At 45.6% G+C, this 21,544-nt stretch overlaps 1 protein-coding gene across 5 annotated transcripts in view; it reads right to left on the bottom strand.

The window, feature by feature from the left end:
• Positions 1 to 21,544, bottom strand: part of Ptch1 (patched 1) — a 66,854-nt gene that overhangs the window by 34,521 nt on the left and 10,789 nt on the right. For 4 of the 5 annotated variants that reach the window (XM_076836790.2, XM_076836788.2, XM_076836793.2 and 1 more), the window contains 3 exons: positions 4,656 to 4,845; positions 1,398 to 1,467; positions 1,207 to 1,298 (listed from right to left, as the gene is read on the bottom strand). In XM_076836790.2, the coding sequence (XP_076692905.1) occupies positions 1,207 to 1,298; positions 1,398 to 1,467; positions 4,656 to 4,845 (352 nt within the window). Of the gene's footprint in view, positions 1 to 1,206; positions 1,299 to 1,397; positions 1,468 to 4,655; positions 4,846 to 4,966; positions 5,033 to 21,544 lie in introns of those variants that run through there. The other variant, XM_076836791.2, reaches the window with a different exon arrangement.

Consider the following 21,544-nt stretch of genomic DNA (forward strand, 5'->3'; position numbering starts at 1 on the left):
GATTGAAAATGGCAAGTACAGGGCTTATGAGTTAAAGAATGCACCCCCAAAAAAATCTTCATTGAAAGTATATTGTATTTTATATCTTAAAAAAAAAAATAAAATAAAATTAGCCAAAGGACACTTCTCTAAGCAGAAGAGTAGGATCCAAAACTTAAGGGGCGGGGGAAGGAGGGGGATCACATTGTCAAATTAGCACTTGCTGGCCTACTAAATACTTTGTAAATGTCATCGATCAAAATATTTGATCTCTGTTCCCTTTAACAATTCCATACTTGTGAGCTCTCTCTGACAGCCTGGCAATCAGGCGGGGGAGCCCCCTGTGGCCTCTGCCATCACCACCATCACAGCCACTTCCCCCCACACTCACTTTTGAATTTGTGCTGTTGACAGACCAGAAAGGCTTTTGGCTGCCTGTTATGTGGTTCAAACCACTGTAGCTGCTTAACCAGGCTGAAGTCATTATTCAGAATCTCCCAACCAGAAAACACAAAACCCCTTATTTCCCATCTAAAACTGTACACTGAAGGTCAGGGGATGGCCACTGCAAATTGCTTTTGCAGATATGTGCAAGCCAGCCCAGAAACAATAACCCAAGCATCAACTCTTGCATAATTAACCGAAAATGTCTACCCTGATTAACAATCATTCTTTAAAAGACTCGGTATATATAATATCCAACTGCTAGACTGTGACGCGTCCCCAACCCCGGGCCTTCAAAGACAGGGCACTTCCTCCTTAAATGTCATTAATATGATCCAAAGAAAGGTTCGTATTTTACTCCACAGGAAGATCTTGAACTTTCAGTTGAAGTATTTTGTTCTGATCCACTCCCACTAAAAAAAACCTTCTTCTTAAAAAAAATAAGTTAAAGGTCTAAGTGCCCGGTCTGCAAAACCACATTTTATAAAGAGTTAAAACAAAATCGCACATACGCTGCAATAATTTGCATTTTATTTGCATATAAATAGGTTGGTAAAAGTGAATGAAATTTAATGATGCCTACAGAACTTTTTTTTGAAAAGGGGAAAGCCATTCTGCTGGAATCCCCTCTTCCCCCACTATTCACTCAAAAAATGCACATGGAATTTCAATGTTTTTATTTCTTGTTCAAAACTGAAATAGAATCAACAAGGATGAGCAATGTCCGAACCCTGCATCTGAAGAGTTCAGAAGTCAGATATCAGAAGACAGGAGGACACTTACAGGAGGTACGCCGTCCCCGACTGTAACTTCGCCCCTTCCCAGAAGCAGTCCAAAGGTGTGATGATTAAACAAGGGTAAAGATATTCTATGATCTGTCAAGGTGAAAAAGAACAGGCCATGCATTAGGTGAACACATACCACTGGGGTGTTTTTGAGACTTTTTTTTTTTTTTGCAAGACAAGAAAATATACCTGATCCATGTAACCGGTTTCTGTGATAAGTTCTCCTGATTTGTAACACAAATGTTCCAATTTCCACTGCCTATTGGAATGAAAAGCAGAGACAAAAATTTCTCATAGTGATGAAGAAAATTAGTGCAAAATCAGAACAATAGAACATATAAAAAGAATTGCAATTTCTATCACTTTTAAGCATCTGTCAAAACCAGCAGAGCTTTTGCCAAGTGGAGACCAGAAAGCTTGCTCTAATGAATAGATAATACTCGATTGTAATTAACATGTGGGGTGTTTATGTAAATGAATGCTACCAAAGTACTTGAAAAGTCTTGTTTTCTTAAGTGTTTTCCCAATAATCTTATTTACACCATTAATCTGCTTTTCCACATACATTAATCAACTTGAGGCAGCCCAGCTGAATCATCACAAATTCAAAACAAGCGAGGGCTAAATCAGTGAGGCTTATGACGTACCCATGCGGAATACAGTATGCATTATAACACATCATAGATACTGTATGCTGACTTTTTTATTCATAAGCGGTGTTTGAAACAAACTTTCTTGTTCTTAACCAAGAATGTAATAAACAACATTTGCGGGGCTGACCACCCTCTCATGGAAATCACACCCCATACACAGATCAAGAATTAACTCGAAGTTTTATTATCTCTACAAGAGTATTATATAAAACGTGCTTTCTGAATGTGTTAGAGAGATAAGCCCAATTTGATGAAAAACAGGAAATATGAAAGAGGAATCCAAGAGAGGCAAAAACAAAAAAACAAAATAAACCTCCCCCTACTGCTCGTATCGGTCTCCAAAGGGAGAGCTCTCTAGACTTTAGCCTCTTCCCTGTGCCTCCTGCTGGACCTTCTTACATGGCACCTTTCTGCTGATAAGCTTTGACCAGGGCTGATGGAAACAGCCCCCTTCTCTAGAGCATCAGCCCGTACTGGACAACTGTAGTGGGCACTGCCCAAGCATGGCTTTGTCCCTGCCTATCTGTACGGAAGTCTCTCCTCTCCCCAAGAGCAGGACTGATGTCACCCACCCATCCATCCGTTCATCCATCTATCTACCCCTTTACCCACCCATCCAACTCTTTTAAGTATGTGTTTATAAATGTATGTACTCTCACACACACACATGCATGCGTAACACACATGTATAAATATACAAGCATGTAAAACACACACATTTTAACTCTGTATAGCATCAACACAGAACCGCCAACACTAGTAGGTTCTCGGTATCACCTGATTACTTGTGCTTGTTTTAGAAGACGTGGCTGTGCATTCACTGGCCTTAGAACCTGAAGACAAGGGGTTAGAACTTGGCTCCACCATTTAATGGTCCTATGAGCTTAGATGAAGGCTCTCATAAGTCTAAGTCCCAGTTTTTTCACCAAAAAGAAGGAGAGCTCAACTACACGTGCATTCGTAAAGTCCATTCCAATGCATAAAATTGTCCGGGCTCCATCTTAGCTTAAAGGTGTAATTTCAGTTTATAGACCCTCGAATCTTCTCCTGAGGGACATAAGTGACAAACCGTCTCAGGGCAGGGGCTCTTATCTTAACAACGTCCTGGCACACACACAGAGTGGTCCTGACCATCCACTTTCAGAGTGTTTGCTAGGCTTCTCTTGCAAATCTGCACTGGGCATCTGCTATCTATAGTTTTTTTTTTTTTTTTTTAAATACAGACTTGGAGGTGAGCTGGCCCAACCCAGTGCTGAAATACCTCCTCTTGTTTCCTAAGGTCCTTTCACACACACACACACCTGATCTGGGAACCACCTGAGGATGAGACAGATAGCTGATAGATGACTTTCCCAGATGTGGTGGTCCCTGGGGTCCTATCTACAGCTGGAATGGGTCCTGCAGCCAATCCAGGTGTATCCATAGGAGTAAAATCAGAGCAGGGACAAGCACACGTCCTAATCGCGTTCTCTTCTCTAGATCTCCCCGGTTACTGAATGTCTATGTTGCAATTTCTTCACTTCTACTGTGAAAAAAATAGTTCTTTTTCACCCCCTTAGAGTTCAACAGTGCTGGAAAGCCTACGAGAGGGGGTGAAGTTGGATGAAGCCCACTCAAGGTCCTCTAGAAATGGAGTTTAGTGATGGCCATCTGAACAGGCTGTCAGTCAATCAAAAACGGACCGCCTGGCCTGCACAATGGACCACATGTGTTGTTCCTGACCTGAAGTGACTGACAGTTTGCATACATTAGAACAAGGATTGTTCTGTTCTAGAACTCTTCCTAAACTTTTACTTGACTCACAGCATTGTTAAGTCAGCCATGAAACTAAAAGATGCCTTTTTTTTTAAAAAAGGTGTGAATCTACTTGAGGTAGGAAGGATTCCCAAGGAGGCTCCACCCCACCCATTTGCTTTGTGATGTGCCAACTATGGATTAAAAAGAAGTAACTACCTCCTAGTCCTTCTGTTTGCTCTTTTCTTCTTAGCGTTATTTATAAGGTAAAGAAAGGCAATTTAAAATATAGCTGCTCTGAAAATAGCTTAAGCAATAAAGACAATTTACTATGTTACCAATACAATCAATTTTGGAAAAAAAATACCCTTAGACAATGAAACATTTAATAGCCCAGATATACAATCACCCAAATGGATCGGAATCATTCTCACTGGGGGTGGGACCAAGATACTTACCAAAAATACATTATCAAGCACTGGTTGAACATTTCTAATATGAAAATCTGAAATGCTTCAAAATCCAAAACTTTTTGAGTGTCAATGTGATGTCACCAAGTGGGCAATTCCACACCATGAAACTCTGTTTCATGCATGAATTGCTAAAAATATTATATAAATTATCTTTAGGCTATGCTTATAAACTGTATTTGAAACACAAATGAATTCTGTGTTCAGAATTGGGTCCTATCCCCAGAACAGATATCTTATTAGGGTCTATGCAAATTTCACTCCAAAACCTAAAATAAAAATAAATAAATAAATAAAACAAAACAAAAAAGAAACACTTCTGGTCCCAAGTATTTTGCATAAGGAATACTCAACCTTACAATGTCCTTGCTTTGTTACCAAACTCTGAAAACCAAACAAGATGGGGGGGGGGGGGGGGCGGAGAAGACCTCGGGGACAGAGGTTCAACCCCCAGTATGGCAAAAAGGTCTTACTAGAACAGTGGGACACACCAGTTGAACTGACACTCAAGGCACGTTTTCCAGGCAACTCTGCTCAGCAGGGACCTATGCCAGCAGCACCTTCCCGCCGCCGTACCCGGGTGGCCTCACCTGTTGTACATGTACACGTGGACCCGGCTGGCCTGGAGCGCAGAGTCCAGGTGTTGCAGAAGCGCTTCTGTGGTCAGGACATTAGCACCTTCTTCTTTTGGGGTCTGTATCATGAGCTGAGGATTAAACATGGCCTCTTCTCCAATCTTCTGGCGAGTATAATTTAATTCACGACTTACTCGCCCACCAACTGACAAACATGGACAGGTTTCAGTGAGAACAGGAAAAGAAACAAAAACAAAAACAAAACCCCAAAATCCAAAAAAAAAAAAAAAACCCAACAAAACAAACAAACAAACAAACAAACCCACATCACCAACGGAGGCAGGTTCCTACACAATGAACACACTCTGGCCATGCAGTGGTCTGTTTGAGGAGCAACACTCATTTTATTAATGGTAAGGTTAACCTTGCACACGATAAATATGTAAAAAATACTCTCTGACCTGCATGTCACTTCCGCAGACCTACTGGATGTGTGCTTTGTGCACATTCTAACTAATTTGCCATGTGTCTGAAGGGGGAGGGGGGCAGGAAAACTCAGACACCTTTTCCTTGTAGACTAGACCAAATAACCCTGTTACAATTTCTTTCACTTGTATAAACAATGTGCCCCTGCAGCACATTTCAAGATAAATGGCTTCAATTTACACTCTTCTCCTAAGTAATCTGGCAAAGGTAACAAGGAAATGTTTCTCCTCGTGGAAAAAGAAACAAGGAAAGGTGGCAAGTGTGCAGTTGGGCACCCCAACTTGCCAGGAGAAGATAAATAAAGTGATTCAAATCAGATGCACCCGGGGAAACCCCATGGAGGGGGAGCAGGCTCTATCAGCTGGGCCATCACAGGCAGTCCCTGGAACATGGTTCTATCCAAATCATCCAGAAAACACAGGTGCAGGTTCTGAGTCACCTAGGGGTGGGTGGCCTGCATTCAGGAAGCTTCCCAGGTAATCCTGCACCAACCCAGCCCTTGGGCAGGTTGGTCAGAGCTGGGCGCAGGTGGCCAAACCATTGGCACCGATTCTGCTAATGCCTTTATTCTCATCCTCTCCCTTTCACACCCTGAGGCCCAGGCTTTATATTCTCTCCTAGTTTTGAATCAGGGAAACTCTGGAGAGTAGCACCTGCCCTGGAAAGCGTCTTGGGAGGATGGTACAGAGAGAGGACCCTAGAGTGTCTCCCCAGGCCATGCACTTGAGGGTGAAGGGGGCGGGTCTGAGGAGTTCCTAAAGTCGCTGATAAGTTGAATTTTTGCTGAAAAGCAGGCCTCCTGCTAGAGTTTAGGAAAAAAAAAAAAAAAAAAAAAATCAGTGATTTTAGCTTTCCCACGAGGAGGAATCCTTTTTCTTCAAGTTTAGTATTCAAGGACATAAACATTTGGTTTGGGCAAGTAAATAAGTACTGGGAACAGCGGGGCGTTTAGTTCTTTTGGCATATTTTATAAACAAGGGGGCAGGCTAAAAAGCAAATAATGCCCTCATTAGGAAAACTAGCGCAGAATTTCGGGCTGGCAGGACCCTCTGTGCAGGTTCACGCAGACGCCAAGGCCTCCTGGAGCTCCAGGGTGAGGCTTGGGCAGGAGTGTGTATGCAGCAGTGGGTTCCTTCAAAGTATCACGACTCCTGTGGGCTGGCCAACAGCCGTGGGGAGTGGCTGAGGACCTTGCAATCAATTTTCAATTAAAAACACCCCCGGGGCTGGAGGTACAGCACACTGTAAAGTAGTGCTGGCCTGGCATGCCCAAGGCCCTGGGCTCCAGGGTGGAGGGGGTTCTGGGAAACTACTTGCCACACAGGCTCATCTGCATAATGTTGCTGATGGTATCTTCCCTGAAACCCTACTACATACAGCTGCCTGAAGGCAGCCCTTCATCCAGCAGGAATCACAACATATTCTACAAGGAGGACTCAATCCACATCCTGATGGTAGGCGGTTAAGTGATGCCCAGGGAGAAGGTGCCCGTGGAGATGGCCTGGACATGGCAGGATCCTCCCTCTGGCCTTATCAAAGCAGCTGCTGCAACTATGTAACCCTCGGGGCCACAACCCGGGAGTGCCCACAAAATAACAAAATCAAGTGGGAGGGGCCTGCGCTGAGAGTGGCCTCTTACTGCACTCTTCCAGACCAGCTGCAGGATGGGTCCATGATTTTAATCACAGGGATTTTCAGAAAGATTGCTGTTTCCATAATATCAAATGGAGACCAGCCAGGTCAGGGGGCCACATTTGTAGTCCTGACTACTCAGGAGGCTGAGGCAGGAGGGTAGCTATTTCTAGGCCAGCTGGGGTTACTTAGCCTGACCCTGTCTCAAAGTGAAAAATAAAAAGGGTCGGAGATGTCGCTCCGTGACAGAGCATCCCTGGGTTCAACCCCCATTACCAAAAAAAAAAAAAAAAAAAAAAGAAACAACTTCATGGTCTCCATTATATTTTCACAATTTTATTAAAACAAACATTTTAATAAAGATGTACATTTGCCATGACTCTGGAATTAGAAATCCTTTTGCTCTCCTACCTCTTTGCTCAAGTGATCACTACAAATATCTTGGCAAGGTGTCGAGCAACTTCAGCCAAGACAAGACTAACACCATAGGATGACCAAGCAAGCAAAGGTAAGACCTGAATTCTAATGTCTGCTCAGCCCCCTGTGCTTGATCCTACTTACGAGTACTGTTTTTTGTTTTTTTTTTTAAAGAGAGAGAGAGAGAATATTTATTTTTTAGTTTTCGGCGGACACAACATCTTTGTTCGTAGGTGGTGCTGAGGATCGAACCCAGGCCGCACGCATGCCAGGCGAGCGCGCTACAGCTTGAGCCACATCCCCAGCCCACGAGTACTGTTAAGTTAATTTTTACATTTTACGTGGCTATTCCTTGCCTAACATTTCAAATATGAACATTCTTGTGAGTTGCCATTGGTTTTATGGTCTGCCGTGGTCAGGGCAAGTCCTCGATTGGCAAGCATTTGTGAAGGCGCATCCTGGGCCAATGGGTAGGAATGGTTTAGTGGATGAGATCTGTGTACTCTGCTGCTATGTTCCAAGAGACTCACTGGCCAGTGACAGGAACAGGCAATACACCAGCAAATCAGTAAGGACATTTTTATAGCATGACAAGTGCCAGGAAGAAATAAAGATGGCAATGCCAGCTTGGGTGGTGGAGAAGGGGGAAGGCTACTTCAAGTAGGACAGCTGGGAAGACCCAAAGGGAAGTGACGTTCAAGGTGACTGAAGAGCTGGGTGGAAATGTTCTAGGAGAGGAACAGCAGAGCCTCAGGTTTGGCTCACTGTGAGGAGAGAAAGGAATACATGTGCATGGAGCTTGGTGAGGCCATGATGATGTCACTCACTGCTTGTGTGGGTAGACTTAGCTCCTTCTCCAGTATACCTGTCATCAACTGCATGACATTCAGATGGTCTTACATCAGTGTTCACCCAAGGCCCCGTGGTACAAGCTACAAAATCCAAACTTCTCTAGACAGCAACTTGACGGACCTGCCCGACGTTTGCAAGCAAAAGCCGATCCCAAACCCTGGCTGAATGACAGCCCAGAGATGTCCTCCTTATCACCTGCAGCTCAAAGCTTTGAGCTCAGGACATTGCCCAGAACCATTCCAGGTGACAAAAATTACAGTCAGGGCCTAAGAGAAAATGTTTTTCTCCTTTCTCTTTTCCATTTCCAAGGTCAAAGTCTATATATTCTGAACATAATCTAATGTTCATGAAATACTGCAGAGGAAAATAACCATAGAGAACAGAACAAACTGCCAAATCCAGTTTTTTTTAGGCAAACAAAGGTATAGAGAACCAGGTTAATAGCCATGATATGATGGCTGGGTGGTGTTCTATGAGTAATTTTTACCTGCTTTCCTTTTTGGGGGAGGGGTTCTCTCTAGCTTTAAGATTTTCTTCAAGAAACATGTATAGTTAAAGACTTCTATGTGAAAAAAGACAAGGAAAAAGAAGTGTATTCAAAACAAGATCTAAGTTTAAAACAAGCTCAGTGCAAAAATAAAATGCATTTCTACCTCAACCTTTCTCTCTTCATCCTGCAAGCAACTACTTAAACAAAGTAACAACCAGCTTCTTTGAATAAGACACAAAATAACATTTTATGCTGGTGTGGGCTTTCCATTTGCCAAGCCTTTTTAGAAATCAAGGGGTGGGGGCAGCTGCCTTGGACAGGTAGTAAGAATGGGGATCAGAGCACCCTAGTTTCCAGTGCTACCTTTTGAGGCAGGGAGATTTGGGATAAGTCCCTAAATAGATGAGCCCCAGTAAGATTCTCTGCAACATAAGGACAAAAATGCTAAAACCCAAGTCACAGGATGAGGTGAGGATTCACCAACACTGGTTGTAAAGCTGCCCAAGTCCTCACCTGGGGACGAGCAGATAGCCATTCTTTTCCTCTTTTATGAAGAGCGTTTGTCATTGCCCTTACTTGGGGGAGTCAGGTGACTTGCCCAAGGTCCCCTGATTAGTAAGGGGCAGAACTGAAGACACTAATCCCAAGGCAAACTGCCCTGCCAGCCACAATGCTTTTGAGCACCATCTGAGAACCTGAGTGCAACAGAGGAGCTGGTGTAGAAGAACCAAGGTTCCCACGCCAGACTATGTGAAGCTCACACTTAGAACTTTCAGAAAGCATTAAAAAAAAAAAGGCGATTTTTTATATAAAGGATAATGATGCTGCCTCCAGATTTTTGAGTCATGAGGGCATAGACAAGCCATCTTCCGCAGTGAATTCTGCATGGTATACTCCAAAAACTCAAGGCTTAGATCAATTATTTGAAAGAGGCAGGTACAGGGCATCACTTCTGCAAAGAGCTCCTTTGATAAAGCTCTGCTTATTCTCTCCTCCCCAAACCAACCCAAGCTCGGTTTTGCAAAGCAAAGCAAGTGCAAATGTACTATTCTTGGCTTTGCAGCACAGGTAAGAAACCATTCTGCAGAAAGGTCCCCACCTCCAGACAGTCCTATTCCACTGCACGGCAGGTGTTCCCTGCTGTGTCAGGGCCTTTCACACAGAACTGAAGCCATGTGTGTCACATTCACACAAAAACTCTTTTTAACAAACTCTTACTGTGGTGATCTAGGTTAAGATGACCAGAGACAGACCAGCAGACATTTTTTTTTTTTTTAACCCTATGAAATTCCAAGCCCCTTAAGGGAGGTGCTTCTCCTGTCCCCTCACCTCGTATGTGCAGAGGACACAGAAGCATACCAGGGCACAGCACTCAAAGTACTGCATGAATAGACAAATGAATGGTCTCGGTCCTGGGAACAGGCAGTCATCTGTACAAGATATTAATTCCCCCCAAAGCCTCAAAAAGTCAATCAGTCAAAACAAATGGCCCTTTCAGCCTGAAAAGTGTCCACTCAGAGTCCAATTAGGAAAATAGGCCTGTGTGTAGTCAAGTGCAGCATTTGCATTTGATTAATCCTGAGAGTTATCTAACTGCCTCTAGAGACCCCCCCCCCCCAGGTCCGTTCTTTCAATGGTGCGGTTATTGTGAGAATGGAATGGTACAAATTTCTAAAGGGCTGTAACTGCAAAATTATTAGCACTGGCTTATTTTCTAAACTGAAATAAATGAAGATGCAGTAATCTGGGCGACTGGCTGAACACCCATGGCTGTTGAGTTTCAGCCCCTCTTCCCCCTCCTCTTTTCTTATTCCGGAGGAGGAGCCAACTGCTCCTGAAGGTTCTGGGCGGTCAGAGTATGCCCTGGGGTGTTGCCATGGGAAAATGTTGGAAACACGCGGCCCAAAGAGTATTTGCCTTAAGAAGAGTCCAGACCAGGACACGGCCACTCTTGCACCCAGCGACCTCTCCGGACAGTGCAGAGCGCTGAGCCTAGGTGGCGCGCAGCCGCGTGTAGGGTTCCGGGCGCGCGCATGTGCGCGTGCGCGCCATGGTAAGCACTGCCCCCAACACACAGGCCAGCAGCTTGCGGTGCCATCTGTCACCAGCCTCGCCCGGGCTGCTCCCTCTGAATGGCTTTCCCTAAGACCAACCCGCTCGCCCTGTCGGACGCAATCAGGTCAGTACAACCCTCTGCCAACGCTAGACCTGCTGCCTGTCGCGGCACCCAGGGCCACCAACTCCAGAGCAGACCCTGCATCTGTTGGGAGGCCCTCTTCTCCGTAGGTCACCCACTGCAGGACGCAGCCGGAAGTGCCCTCTCTTCCCAAACAGCACCGGTTCCCAGCTGTGAGCTGTCTGGGTTCCCCCTGAGGGCGCGCGCTCCACCAGGTCCAGGAACTCAGGACCCGGGCCAGCATCTTTTTAGCAAGTTCTAAGTTCTCAGCTAAGGCCTGGTGACTTCATTAAAAAAAAAATAATAATAATAAAAGCAGAAAGCAACCCAACCACAATAGGAGGCTCAGCACCGCAGCACTCGGGCTGCTGCAGTGTGTGAACCCGGCTCCTTCTCCTGCTTCTGTGGGCTGACATCACCGCGCAGCCCTGGGCCTCTTCCCTGGCCTCCTACATGGGGAGGAGGCAGTGCGACCCCACCTTTGCAGGCAGGCCTCCTGGCCTCGCCTGAACCCCAAGCTGGCCTGACGTATCTCCCTGTTCCTTCCCTCTGCATCTGTGCGGGGAGTCCAGTCACTGGGGGCCACTCTCATGATTTTGTTGCCATCAGGATTAGCTGGATTAGGGGCCAGTACATAAGGACCCCCTGGTGCCCTGAGGAAGTTTCATCACGGGGTCACATGGTGTGAACTATATTCTGTCAACACCACCACTTCTTACAGCCAGGAACCAAAAAACAAAAAAAAAAAACAAAAAAAAAAAGGGGGGGGGGAGGAGTGTAAAATGTATCAACTCATCATAGCAATAAATCCCCCCACTGGGCATTTCAAAGCATGTGAGCCATTCAGGACTGTCCTTTCAGACAAGAAACTTCAGTGGTTAAAAAAAAAAATCTATTAAGAGCGTTGCCGTGGGTCTGACAGTGGTGGTACCGGGCAAGGGGAGGAAGGAGGAAGTACAGCTGCCCGTGGGGGAGGGGGAGGCCCACACACACAAAAAAAAAAAAAAAAGAAAAAAAAAAAAACTAGCTCTTTTTCAAAACCAGTCAAGCAGTTTGGGAACAGTCCCACCAAGGAGAGCTTATATTTTGTTCCAAGGTTCTTGCCATCAAGATAAGATGGTTCCTTTTTTTCTAAAACAAAATTTCCATCACTGCCCATCCAGCAGCCCCCCTACCCATAGGAAGGACAGCAACACCCACTGGTAGGACAGGAGCAGAGAGAACGGTGTGGGGGGTAAGAGCACAGGGAGGAAAACTAAAACAGATCTTTTAACTCCTATAAAACTCCAGTGACTGCCATTTTTCCTCCGAGGGGATCATTTGGCCCATTTACTGACCCAAATGCCCCATCCATGGGCCCCACTCGGTCTGGACCCTGTGCGAAGTAAACACAATTTGCAGAGAAAGTCATGGGATTTCTGCAAGTGTGTGCAAGTGTGTGTGTGACAGAGCAGTCCCTCGTGCACAGAACCGGCTGTCCCATCAAAGCCGTATCTGTTATATTTCTGTCCTACTCTTCTGTTTGGAGTATTCACCCACAAGAGAAAAGGAGGTAAGCTCTCGCGGCCCTGACCTGCAGCTGGAACACAATACTTTCGCACAGCCCTGCCGACCCCTGACATAAATTTTACACCGCAGCTGGCATTTACACACTCAGCATTACCATATGTATAGCTACTCGGTGCTAATTATGCTAATCACCTGTCTAACTCGCTGCTGCGAAAAATGGTTGTATTTAGCAGTCCAGTGCGTACCAATGCAGCTTACTGTGTGGCTGAAATGTACATTCAGACGGCCCTGAATGGCAAGATTTTTCCACGTTGCTGGCTACATTCAGGCCTCAGAAAAATTTATTCAAGTCAACTGGTTTCGGTCCGCAACAAAAAAGTTACGAGAAAAAAGTGAGTGTGTTCTTGCCCTAACATTCTGGATCTGCTTGCAAGCAAAATGATAAATCAATTGGTGTGGGAAACAAAAAGGGAGAGGGATTTCTTTTGGGAGCCATGTGAAACTGTAGCCTATTTAAAAAAAAAAAGAAGAAGAAGAAGAAGAAGAAGAAGAAGAAGAAAAAAGAAAGAAAGAAAAAGAAAAAAGAGAGAAAGAAAAAAAGGGGTCATCCTATTCCTCAAATCTCTAGAAAGAGCAGTTAATAGATATTTAGCCCTAATCCCAATTCTCTTAAATTGCAAGCTTTGTTTGCAATTAAGCAAAGTGTTAAACATGTACAATTCCCCACCCCATCATGCACAGACTAAAACAACGGCATCATATTTATCAGTTTTACTCATTACAGCAGTGTGTGAACTCATGGGGGGAGACAATCAGCTAAAAGTAAAGAAATAATTTCTTAGGCAGCTAGGGAAAATTCTTTTGTTATTTTCTTGCTTAGAAAGCCTCTATTTAAAAAGAGGCTGTGTGTGATGTTTAAGTCTTATTTTGTGAAGGTTTCTGGTTTCCCACTAAAGGAGCAAAGGAAATCAGGGAGCAGGGGTGGGGGGAGACGGAAGAATTCAAACAAGAAAAAAAGTGGTGGGGGAAGGAGAGGGAGGAGTGGCCTCAAAACTCCTGTTTTCACCACTGCTGATTTGTAAAGCAGTTTTCTCGCATCACTGTATAGGATGGATTTCTTAAATGCGGGAGATATTAGTGCAGCTATTTTAATAATGCCCTAAATTCAAAATGAAATCCGATTTCCTCCTAACTCACAAAATATGTACCTATTAATTTAAAAACCCCCGGAGTTGGGCCCCTGCGAGGCTGTGCAGGCTGCAGGGGTGATGCCCAGGCAAACCCACCCCCTTTCACTGCCAGCTGCACGTGAAACACATCTGACCCAAGGGTGGCCCCCAGTGCCCTGTTCCGTTCTCACCTTCAATGATCTCCATTAGTAGAATCCTTACTTAAATCCAGAAAGCAGGAACAAACCGGAAGACCCTTTATTTTGCACCATATCTTGGGCCACTCCCCCAGTGTGATATAACACCCGAGGGCCCGGGGGATAAATCTTAGCTTTATGCACAGGTGAACCCGCCCAGCAGGCCTTCCCTCACGCTGTAGGGGGTCCTGAAGGAAGCAGAGCCTCTCCTGGCTTGGCTTCCCTCACCTTTCAATTTAACCAGGAGCAGATGACAGAGATGAGGCTCACAGAAACTTGAGGATGCTGCCAGGAAGACTACAACTTTCTTCCTGCCCCTCCCCACCCCAAGGATGAAGCTCAGAGTAACTTGAGGATGCTGCTAGGAGGACTGCCAGCCTCATTCGTGTGTGTGTGTGTGTGGGGGGGGGGGGGGGTGCTGGGGCTTGAACTTAGGGCCTCACGACACGAGGCAAGTGCTCTACCACTGTACTACATCCCCAGCCCCAAGCCAGCATTTTATAAATTGATCTGATCTAATGAGGCAACATTATCCAAGCCACATCTTGCTCTCTGGCACCCCAATCCCGCATGCTATTCTTTGCCATTCACTCCAAAGTGTTCATTTATCTCGGTTCTGGAGTTCTAGATCTTGACCCTGCAGCCCAAAACACAGGGACCAATACTGCGTTGGCTCCCCACAAAGCCAAGGGCCCACCCTGCTCCCCCCCCTCTCAATCCCTCACTCTTCTTAAATAGGAGATGGACCACCCTGCCTCGTGGCACACAGCAGTGTTTACATTGCAATACTGGCTGTGTAATACATCTGGCATTTTTGGGCAAGATTCCTGAGCTAGGGGCCAGAAGCCCTTAAGCAATGATTTAAGGAGAAAAAAAAAAAAAAAATCATGCACACTGACTTAACAAAGCCTATTTCCAGTTTCTTCTGCTCCCTTCTCTACAGGTTACATTAGTAACTGCAAACTATCTTGGTTGCTAAACTGAGTAAATCTGTTTCTTCTTTTCATGGATCCTAATAATAATAAACAAACTCTGTGCTGTGATATGGGGACTTGCTTCTCTCTGGCCTCCCCCCTTTCATAGCCAGTGGTGTTATGGGACCCACATACAGTGTGCACTATTTGGGCCAACTCACACCTGGGTTTCTGGATCAGAAATAAGGTCCTGCCTCCACATTGTAAATCTCTCCAACAACAAACTTGTTATTCATTAGCAGGTACATGACTGTTCACCACGGACACAGTTTCCTGAACTGTTTTCCCAACTATGCTCTAAGCCCCCCAAAACCACAATAGTCCTGTCTCTGCTGAAAGGGCTGAGGATGCATCATTTTACATGCAAAATTCCTGAACACTTCCCCAATAGTCAAACAGTTCCTCAACGATAGCCTTCTACTGTTTTGGAAGGCTAATTATCTCTGTCAAACCTAAAGAGTACATATGTAGACAAAATTAGTCAATGCAGTGTAAAGAGGTGGGAACATCCTAAATCCAACTAAAGAGAGGAAAAATATATATAAAAAAAACTGTGAAGTATTATCATAAAGCACCCCAAATGAGGGATTGACTGCAAAGAACAAGAGGAGAGTTTATATTTTGATTCTGTATCTTTAAAGAATGTTCCCATGGAGAAGACTCCAAAGAGCTTCTTCCTCCAGAGCAGGCAAGGTACATCCACCAGCAAAGCCTTTGCTCTCTTTGATGTCAACCAAGACCTTGCACAAGGACTAAAGAGCCAAGGCTCTTTCAGAGTCAGTCAAAATTTGGATAAGAACATCCATCTTCTTTGATCTCTACCTGACTCCATATTCCCACTGGCTTGGGTAGGGGTTCTATCCAGGGAAGGCCTGAAGGAGGGCACCTGGGTGCCAACGTCCTGGTTTTATTTTACTCAGCAGTTCAAGAACGCTACAGGACCCTCCTGTTCCCTGTTTCATGGTCCACAGGAAGGACAGGGGGCCGAGACACATTTCTCATGCCCTCTGTGGTTTGGTATACACTGAGAGAACATAATGGGTTCTCAAGTGACCTCCAAAGTCCACAGAGATGCCAGGCATCTTCAGCAGAAGACACACATCTGCCCAAAAGAACCCACCCAAGAACCAACTCTCTGGGCTGGTCTCGAAACTCAAGGATGCAAGGGCAGCTCTCCATCTAGGGCCTCCCACAGTCAGTTTCAAACTCCCTCCTGTCCATCTCTGACTAACCAGACGTAGGGCCACTGCAGGTTCCCCCCGGGGAACTCCAGGATTCCTCATGGGAGGGAATGGTTGGGGCAGCTTAGGTGTGGCTGGGAAAGTGGAAGGAAGGGTGGGATGAAGAGAAGGAAGGAAGGGACCAGGAGGTTTGGGGAACCCCCAGGGGCACAGGAAATAACAGTACTATAGGAGCAAACCCACCCAGGTGGGCCAATTGTTAGGGATGTCCTAACTCCCTCCACTTTTGCTCCCCACAAAGAGTATCAAAACAGTGCCAAAATACTATCCTGCAAAACTGCTTCTGTTAAACCGGATCCCCTTTAAAATCATTTTAAAATCTCCCTGTATTTGTTTTAAAAGCCAACAGAACTTTTTGAGCTGAACATATGCCCTAAGCCCATGGGCATACTCTTTAGGGTTCAATCTGGGCAGAGGGCTGGCAGGGAACAAGTGGGGGGCAGCCCCATGAGAAGCCCCTTTCCTTGCAGCACTGTGACCCCCTGCCTCCCCCCCACCCCGAATATGAGAAGCACAGCAAGGACAGACATGTTCCAGTTCGCCCTGAGTGGACAGGGCGCTGGGGGTCACGGGCAGGTCAGCTTTGAGGGAGAAATCCAAACGAAACATAAACACCGCCCCGTGCAGACCAGACAACTCTCCGCCATCCAGCCAGCATTAATCCAGCATCAGCTGAGGCGCATAATCCAAACAAGCGGCCCGTCGGCTGGTACATCTGGAAGTTGTCATCTTTTGGAACTTCCAAACAGCATTTGTATGCATCGGAGACACCCCACCACCCAACTTCCGGGAGGGTCAACAACAGGTAGCAGGGAGACAGGGTGGCTTCTCAGGGCCAATCAACTGCCCTGTGCACCTGAGGCTACTTGTTATTGATGTATTTATTTATGCTTTTGCCATTTGATATTTTTTAAAGTTAATTACTATTGGGTTTTCAAGTTTTGACTCTTCAGTATGAAAGGAATACCACAATTGGTTCTACCTGTGGTGTGCATCTGCTACTTGAACCTAATAAATCCCTATCTACATGGTCTTCATTTAAAAAAAAAAAAAAAAGTGCAGGGGTCCAGGGAACACAAGAAAGTCGCATTTCATTGTCTTTCTGTCCCTGTGAAATGTCCTCAAAGGAACAGCCCACTCAGCAGAAATGGGGGTAACTTTAGGAGGGCAGTAGTGTCAGAGCCCATTCTGCCCTTCTGATAGAGTCCCTCTTTGCTATCAGTCCCTCGCCTGCCTTGGTCCTGCTCCAGAAGGCACCTTGGCAAAAGCAGGGTGCAAGAATGACACCAGAGCTAACCCATGGCTCCAGCTTGGGGAAGGAGCTGTGATTGCACTGTGCTGTGTTCCATGAATGCTTTCCAGGAAGTCCCCTTCATGCTCAAAGCCTTCAGCCCACTGAGACCAAGTGCAACAAGGTCTTGATGCAAAATTAGTCACACACGCGCCCCCCACCAAGCACTCAAAGATGAAGTTTTCTTTTTTCCATGGCTTTTTTCCTCTCTCCTCATGGCAGTTAAAATTTTTATACTTAAGTTAGTAGTGTGATATGGAAGGAATGACCAGGGTTAAGTGTAGGGATAGCATGGCAGGTTTACCTTCAAGACCAAACCCCTTCCGCATTCACATTAGCACAGTTACAGCCCTAAGGTTACCATGTTTTCCGTCTGCACAACATGGATCTTCTACTTGGAGTTATTTATCATCTAAACCACTGGTTCTCAATTGGGGTCATTTTGTGAACCACGCCCCAACTTCCCCCCTGGATATCTGGCAACCAATGGAAACATTTTAGTTGATCTAGCAGGAGGTGTTCCTGGCCTCCAGTAGGTAGAGGCCAAGGATGCTGCTGGAGGTTCAAGGACAGCCACTCACAGCAGAGGGTCAGGGGAGAAGTGGGGGCGGGTCTCAGTGGTCTCCTATAACCAAGCACCCAACTTCATTTCAAGAACACCAGGGCACGGTGCCATCAAGTGCAAACTGGGAGAGCCCCTACAGACATCCACATGTATTTTTTTTTTCATAAAAAGATTCCTATTTCTTTTTTTTTTTTTTTTTAATGAACACCTCTCACCCTCTCCCTTGATGCTGGCCTCAGAGCCCTTAACAGCCAAACATCAAGGCAAGGTGGATTCCGGCCAGGCTGTCACCCTCTGCAGAAAGGAGGCCAGGGGCTGGGCGAGCTTTCAGGAAAAACACGAAGCTTGAAGAGATGAATGAACCTTCACTCTGTCACCAGAGATTCTCACTACAAACTTGTGACAGAGAGGGGGCTGGCGCGGGAGGCTGACATGAAGGGAAATAGATATTAAGGGGGCCAGGAGGACAAAACCGCTAAACTAAAAGGAAATGCCAACAGAGAAAAGAGCAAGAATGAAATATATCCGTTGCCATCTGTGTCCTGAGATCCAATGGTACCAGGGGAGGACACCAGAGGCCACATACAATGGCACAAATCATGAGACAAGCCACGAGTGGCCCAAGGAAGAGCTCCCAGCACACACCTCACACAGGAGGCCCTGCAGACCTTCCAAGCCTCCTGGCTCCCACCTCCACCTCAAAGACCCTGCAAAGGGCATGAGGCCACACCCTTTTTCTGAGCCTTTGCTCATGCTCTTCCTTCTAAAGGGACATCCCCACACAGCCCACCCCACCCCATCCTCCAGCCCCAGGCCTCCTCCCCAGGGCCATTCTAGAAGGCATCCCTGGTTTCTCTGCCATCTTGGCACCACCGCCCTGCATGTCAACTGCCCACAATGTGTCTGTGGGCCTGCTGGGCAGAGGTCCCCCTGAGGCTTTTCACCAAGCCTCCTCTGGACTGGCAGGGGCTAGTGCAGAGCAGGCACAGGGAACATGTGCAGAAAGAGTGTTTCTTTCTAGTTTTAAGTGACAGTCCACCTCGTCCTACCTTGCTGCCATCGTCATGTGACTCTTTCACGGTAGGTGTCCACAACACGTTCCACCAATTCTATTTATCATTACTCCACTCCTAGGTGAGCTGGGTTTGACATTAATGACTTGCAAATAATATAACCCCAAGACTTAAGCTGGCACTTGACATAACTGACAGTTTCTTAAAAGGCGATCATTACAGGAGTACCTTAACAGAACCATGGGTGTGCAGGTGTGGTCTATACTGGTCTGCACATTGTGCCTAATGCATTCAGACTGTCTTTATCTTCCCCAGCACACTCAAGTACAAAAAGTCAACTCAAAGACATGGCTATCAAGTGGGTTGCTCAACTTGCTGGCTGTTTTAAAACATATCCTTGGGCAGATTTGAGAATGCAGCAGGGAGCCCATGTGCACATGCACACACAGAAACACAAAGACAACTGGATGTCATATATGTGCCACTTCTTTAATCGCAGGAAGAGTAATCATCTTTTCCAAACTGTCTTAGCATCCCTCTTCCCTTTAAATCTTACCCTTTCCTATCTTGGGTTGCTTTTTAACTAGGGGAATATGCAACCTCTATTCATTTGGCTTATATGTGGAGCAAATATCTAGCTCATGTAAGATTTCATGCCTGGAAACTTTCCTGTTTTGATTAAGAAAGCATCCTGTAACAGACTTCTTTGCTCAGAGTGATAAAGTTTATCCAAGAGACTGATACCTAAAAGGAACCTAAATTTGGCAGTGGTACTAAATTTAATTCACTGATCTCTGCTGACATATATACAGGGCAGTAGGAAATTCTCACTCCTGAGAGAAAATGCTCAAACTATTCCACTGAGTGCTGACGCGACCCCCCACTTGCTTGATCACAAACAAGGTCTTCCACAGTTACCTCCACTTTATATAGCAAGTAAAGCTGTTGACTAGTGTGGCAATCTCTCTGGCTGAGTTCACCTGCATTTATGAAACTTGCTTCTTCTACAGGGGAAGAAGCGAGCATGAGATGCACACATGCGTGAATGGACGCATGGATGACAGATGAAGGCCGAGGCCATAGGGGGTTAAGTGACTTCAGTCACTAGTAGGCAAAGTGGACAGAGACAGGGAGTGACCCTTAGCTTCTCATCTATAAGATGGGGCAATAACTGTTAAAAACAAAACACAGAAACGGTCATGTTATCAAAATAAAGATAATAAGAGCTACTTTATTCGGTTGTACAGCATGTGATGAAAACATATAGTAAACACCTTGAAAATGGCAGCTGCTCAGTTGGTATTGAGTATTTGTCCCAAGAACCACAAAACCACACTGAAACTGCCTGTGCAGAAAGGGAATAAGAGCTCAGAGGATGGGGACTCTAGCTCAATGGTAGAGCGACTGCCCAGCATGCCCAAAGCCCAGGCTCCATCCCCAGCACTGCAAAAACAAAACAACAACAACAACACCAACAAAACCCAAAGGACACGGCACCTCTAGTGCCCACTTACTACAGCAGTTGGAGCCTCTGCCCTTGAAATGAGCTGGACAACCCAGAAACACTTCCTCCTGGAAATAACACTATGTTAAGAAACTCACAGAGCCTCTTTAATTATTAAAGGTCTGCTGAAAATAATTGCTCAAACAACACAAAACCAATTTTTGTCATCATCATCATCATCAACTGGCAACACATAGGTTAGTCCCTCTGAGTTGAGCCAATCACAGGCCTTCCACACTATAGCCCTGCCTCAGGAGTTACTGCACTGGATGCCCCTTTACACTCAGGGTTGGCAGAGAGCCCTCACTCAGATGGAGCCATCGCTAGGCCCTTCTTGCAGGCCCTGCTGAGGGTGGTGTGCTGCCTTCTAGAACACTCTCCTCTCTCTCTCTAGGTATCCCCAGGTCTTCCTCACCACCTCCATGGAAGCTTTTTTTAATCTCCATTTAACTTCTATGGCCCATTGCAACTATCCACCCAAATTCAGTGCAAGTGCCCTCAGTAAACTCCTTGCTAGGGACATAATAAGTGCTCAGTGAAACCCTTCTTTCATCTACCAACAACAAGCACCAAACTGAGGGAAATGGCTCAATGGATTCAATCCAAAGTACACTTGTATTAATTACCAAGCTACTTAAGGAAGAAATGTTTTCTGATCTTAATTATTGGATTATTATTTTAATGGTCAGTTCTCAACTAAATACTCTACCATATCCTTGCAAAAACGCTGCAAGATTAAAATACTCTTCGAGGTTAGTCTCCAACACCACCCAGAAAGGGATCACTGAAGCAATTTATGCATAATAACTCCTCTCTTCCCAAGTCTTGAGTTTCTGCGAGTGCCCCAGATATTTCTGGTCTGAAATATCTGAATAACTACTTCAATCCTCCACACCTACTCCCCCTTGATAGAGATACCCAGAGCAATATATAAGAGGTTAAAATGTTTCCAAACAGTGTGATTCTTTTCTTTTCAAAAAGAACATTGAGAAGCAACCAACAAGAAAAGAGGGGAGAGGGGATAAGGAAAAAAAATTTTTTAAAAGAAACTCTTACCACCAAAAGAATATACACGGTTTCCGTGGTGGGTGGTGGTGGTGGTGGTGTCTATTTTAAATTTACAATTCATTTTCTAAGGCCGGCTTCAAGAACCCCCAAATTGAGGAACATGCATAAAAGCCTGGCAGAACCCCTTGGAGAGCTCCCGGGGCCCCTCCCTTCCAGCCAGCGTTCTTAAAACACATTTCTTTTTTTCTGCCTGCAAAAACAGCTTTCGCGCAGAATAATTCCATTTAAAAAGCCCCCACCCGCGAGGAAACATTAATCTACTTTGCAAACATGCGTTCCAGTCTGTGCTTTACTATTTTTTTCAACTCCTTCCCCCCACC

The sequence above is a fragment of the Callospermophilus lateralis genome, chromosome 17 (assembly GCF_048772815.1).
Source record: "Callospermophilus lateralis isolate mCalLat2 chromosome 17, mCalLat2.hap1, whole genome shotgun sequence".
NCBI classification, from domain to species: Eukaryota; Metazoa; Chordata; class Mammalia; order Rodentia; family Sciuridae; genus Callospermophilus; species Callospermophilus lateralis.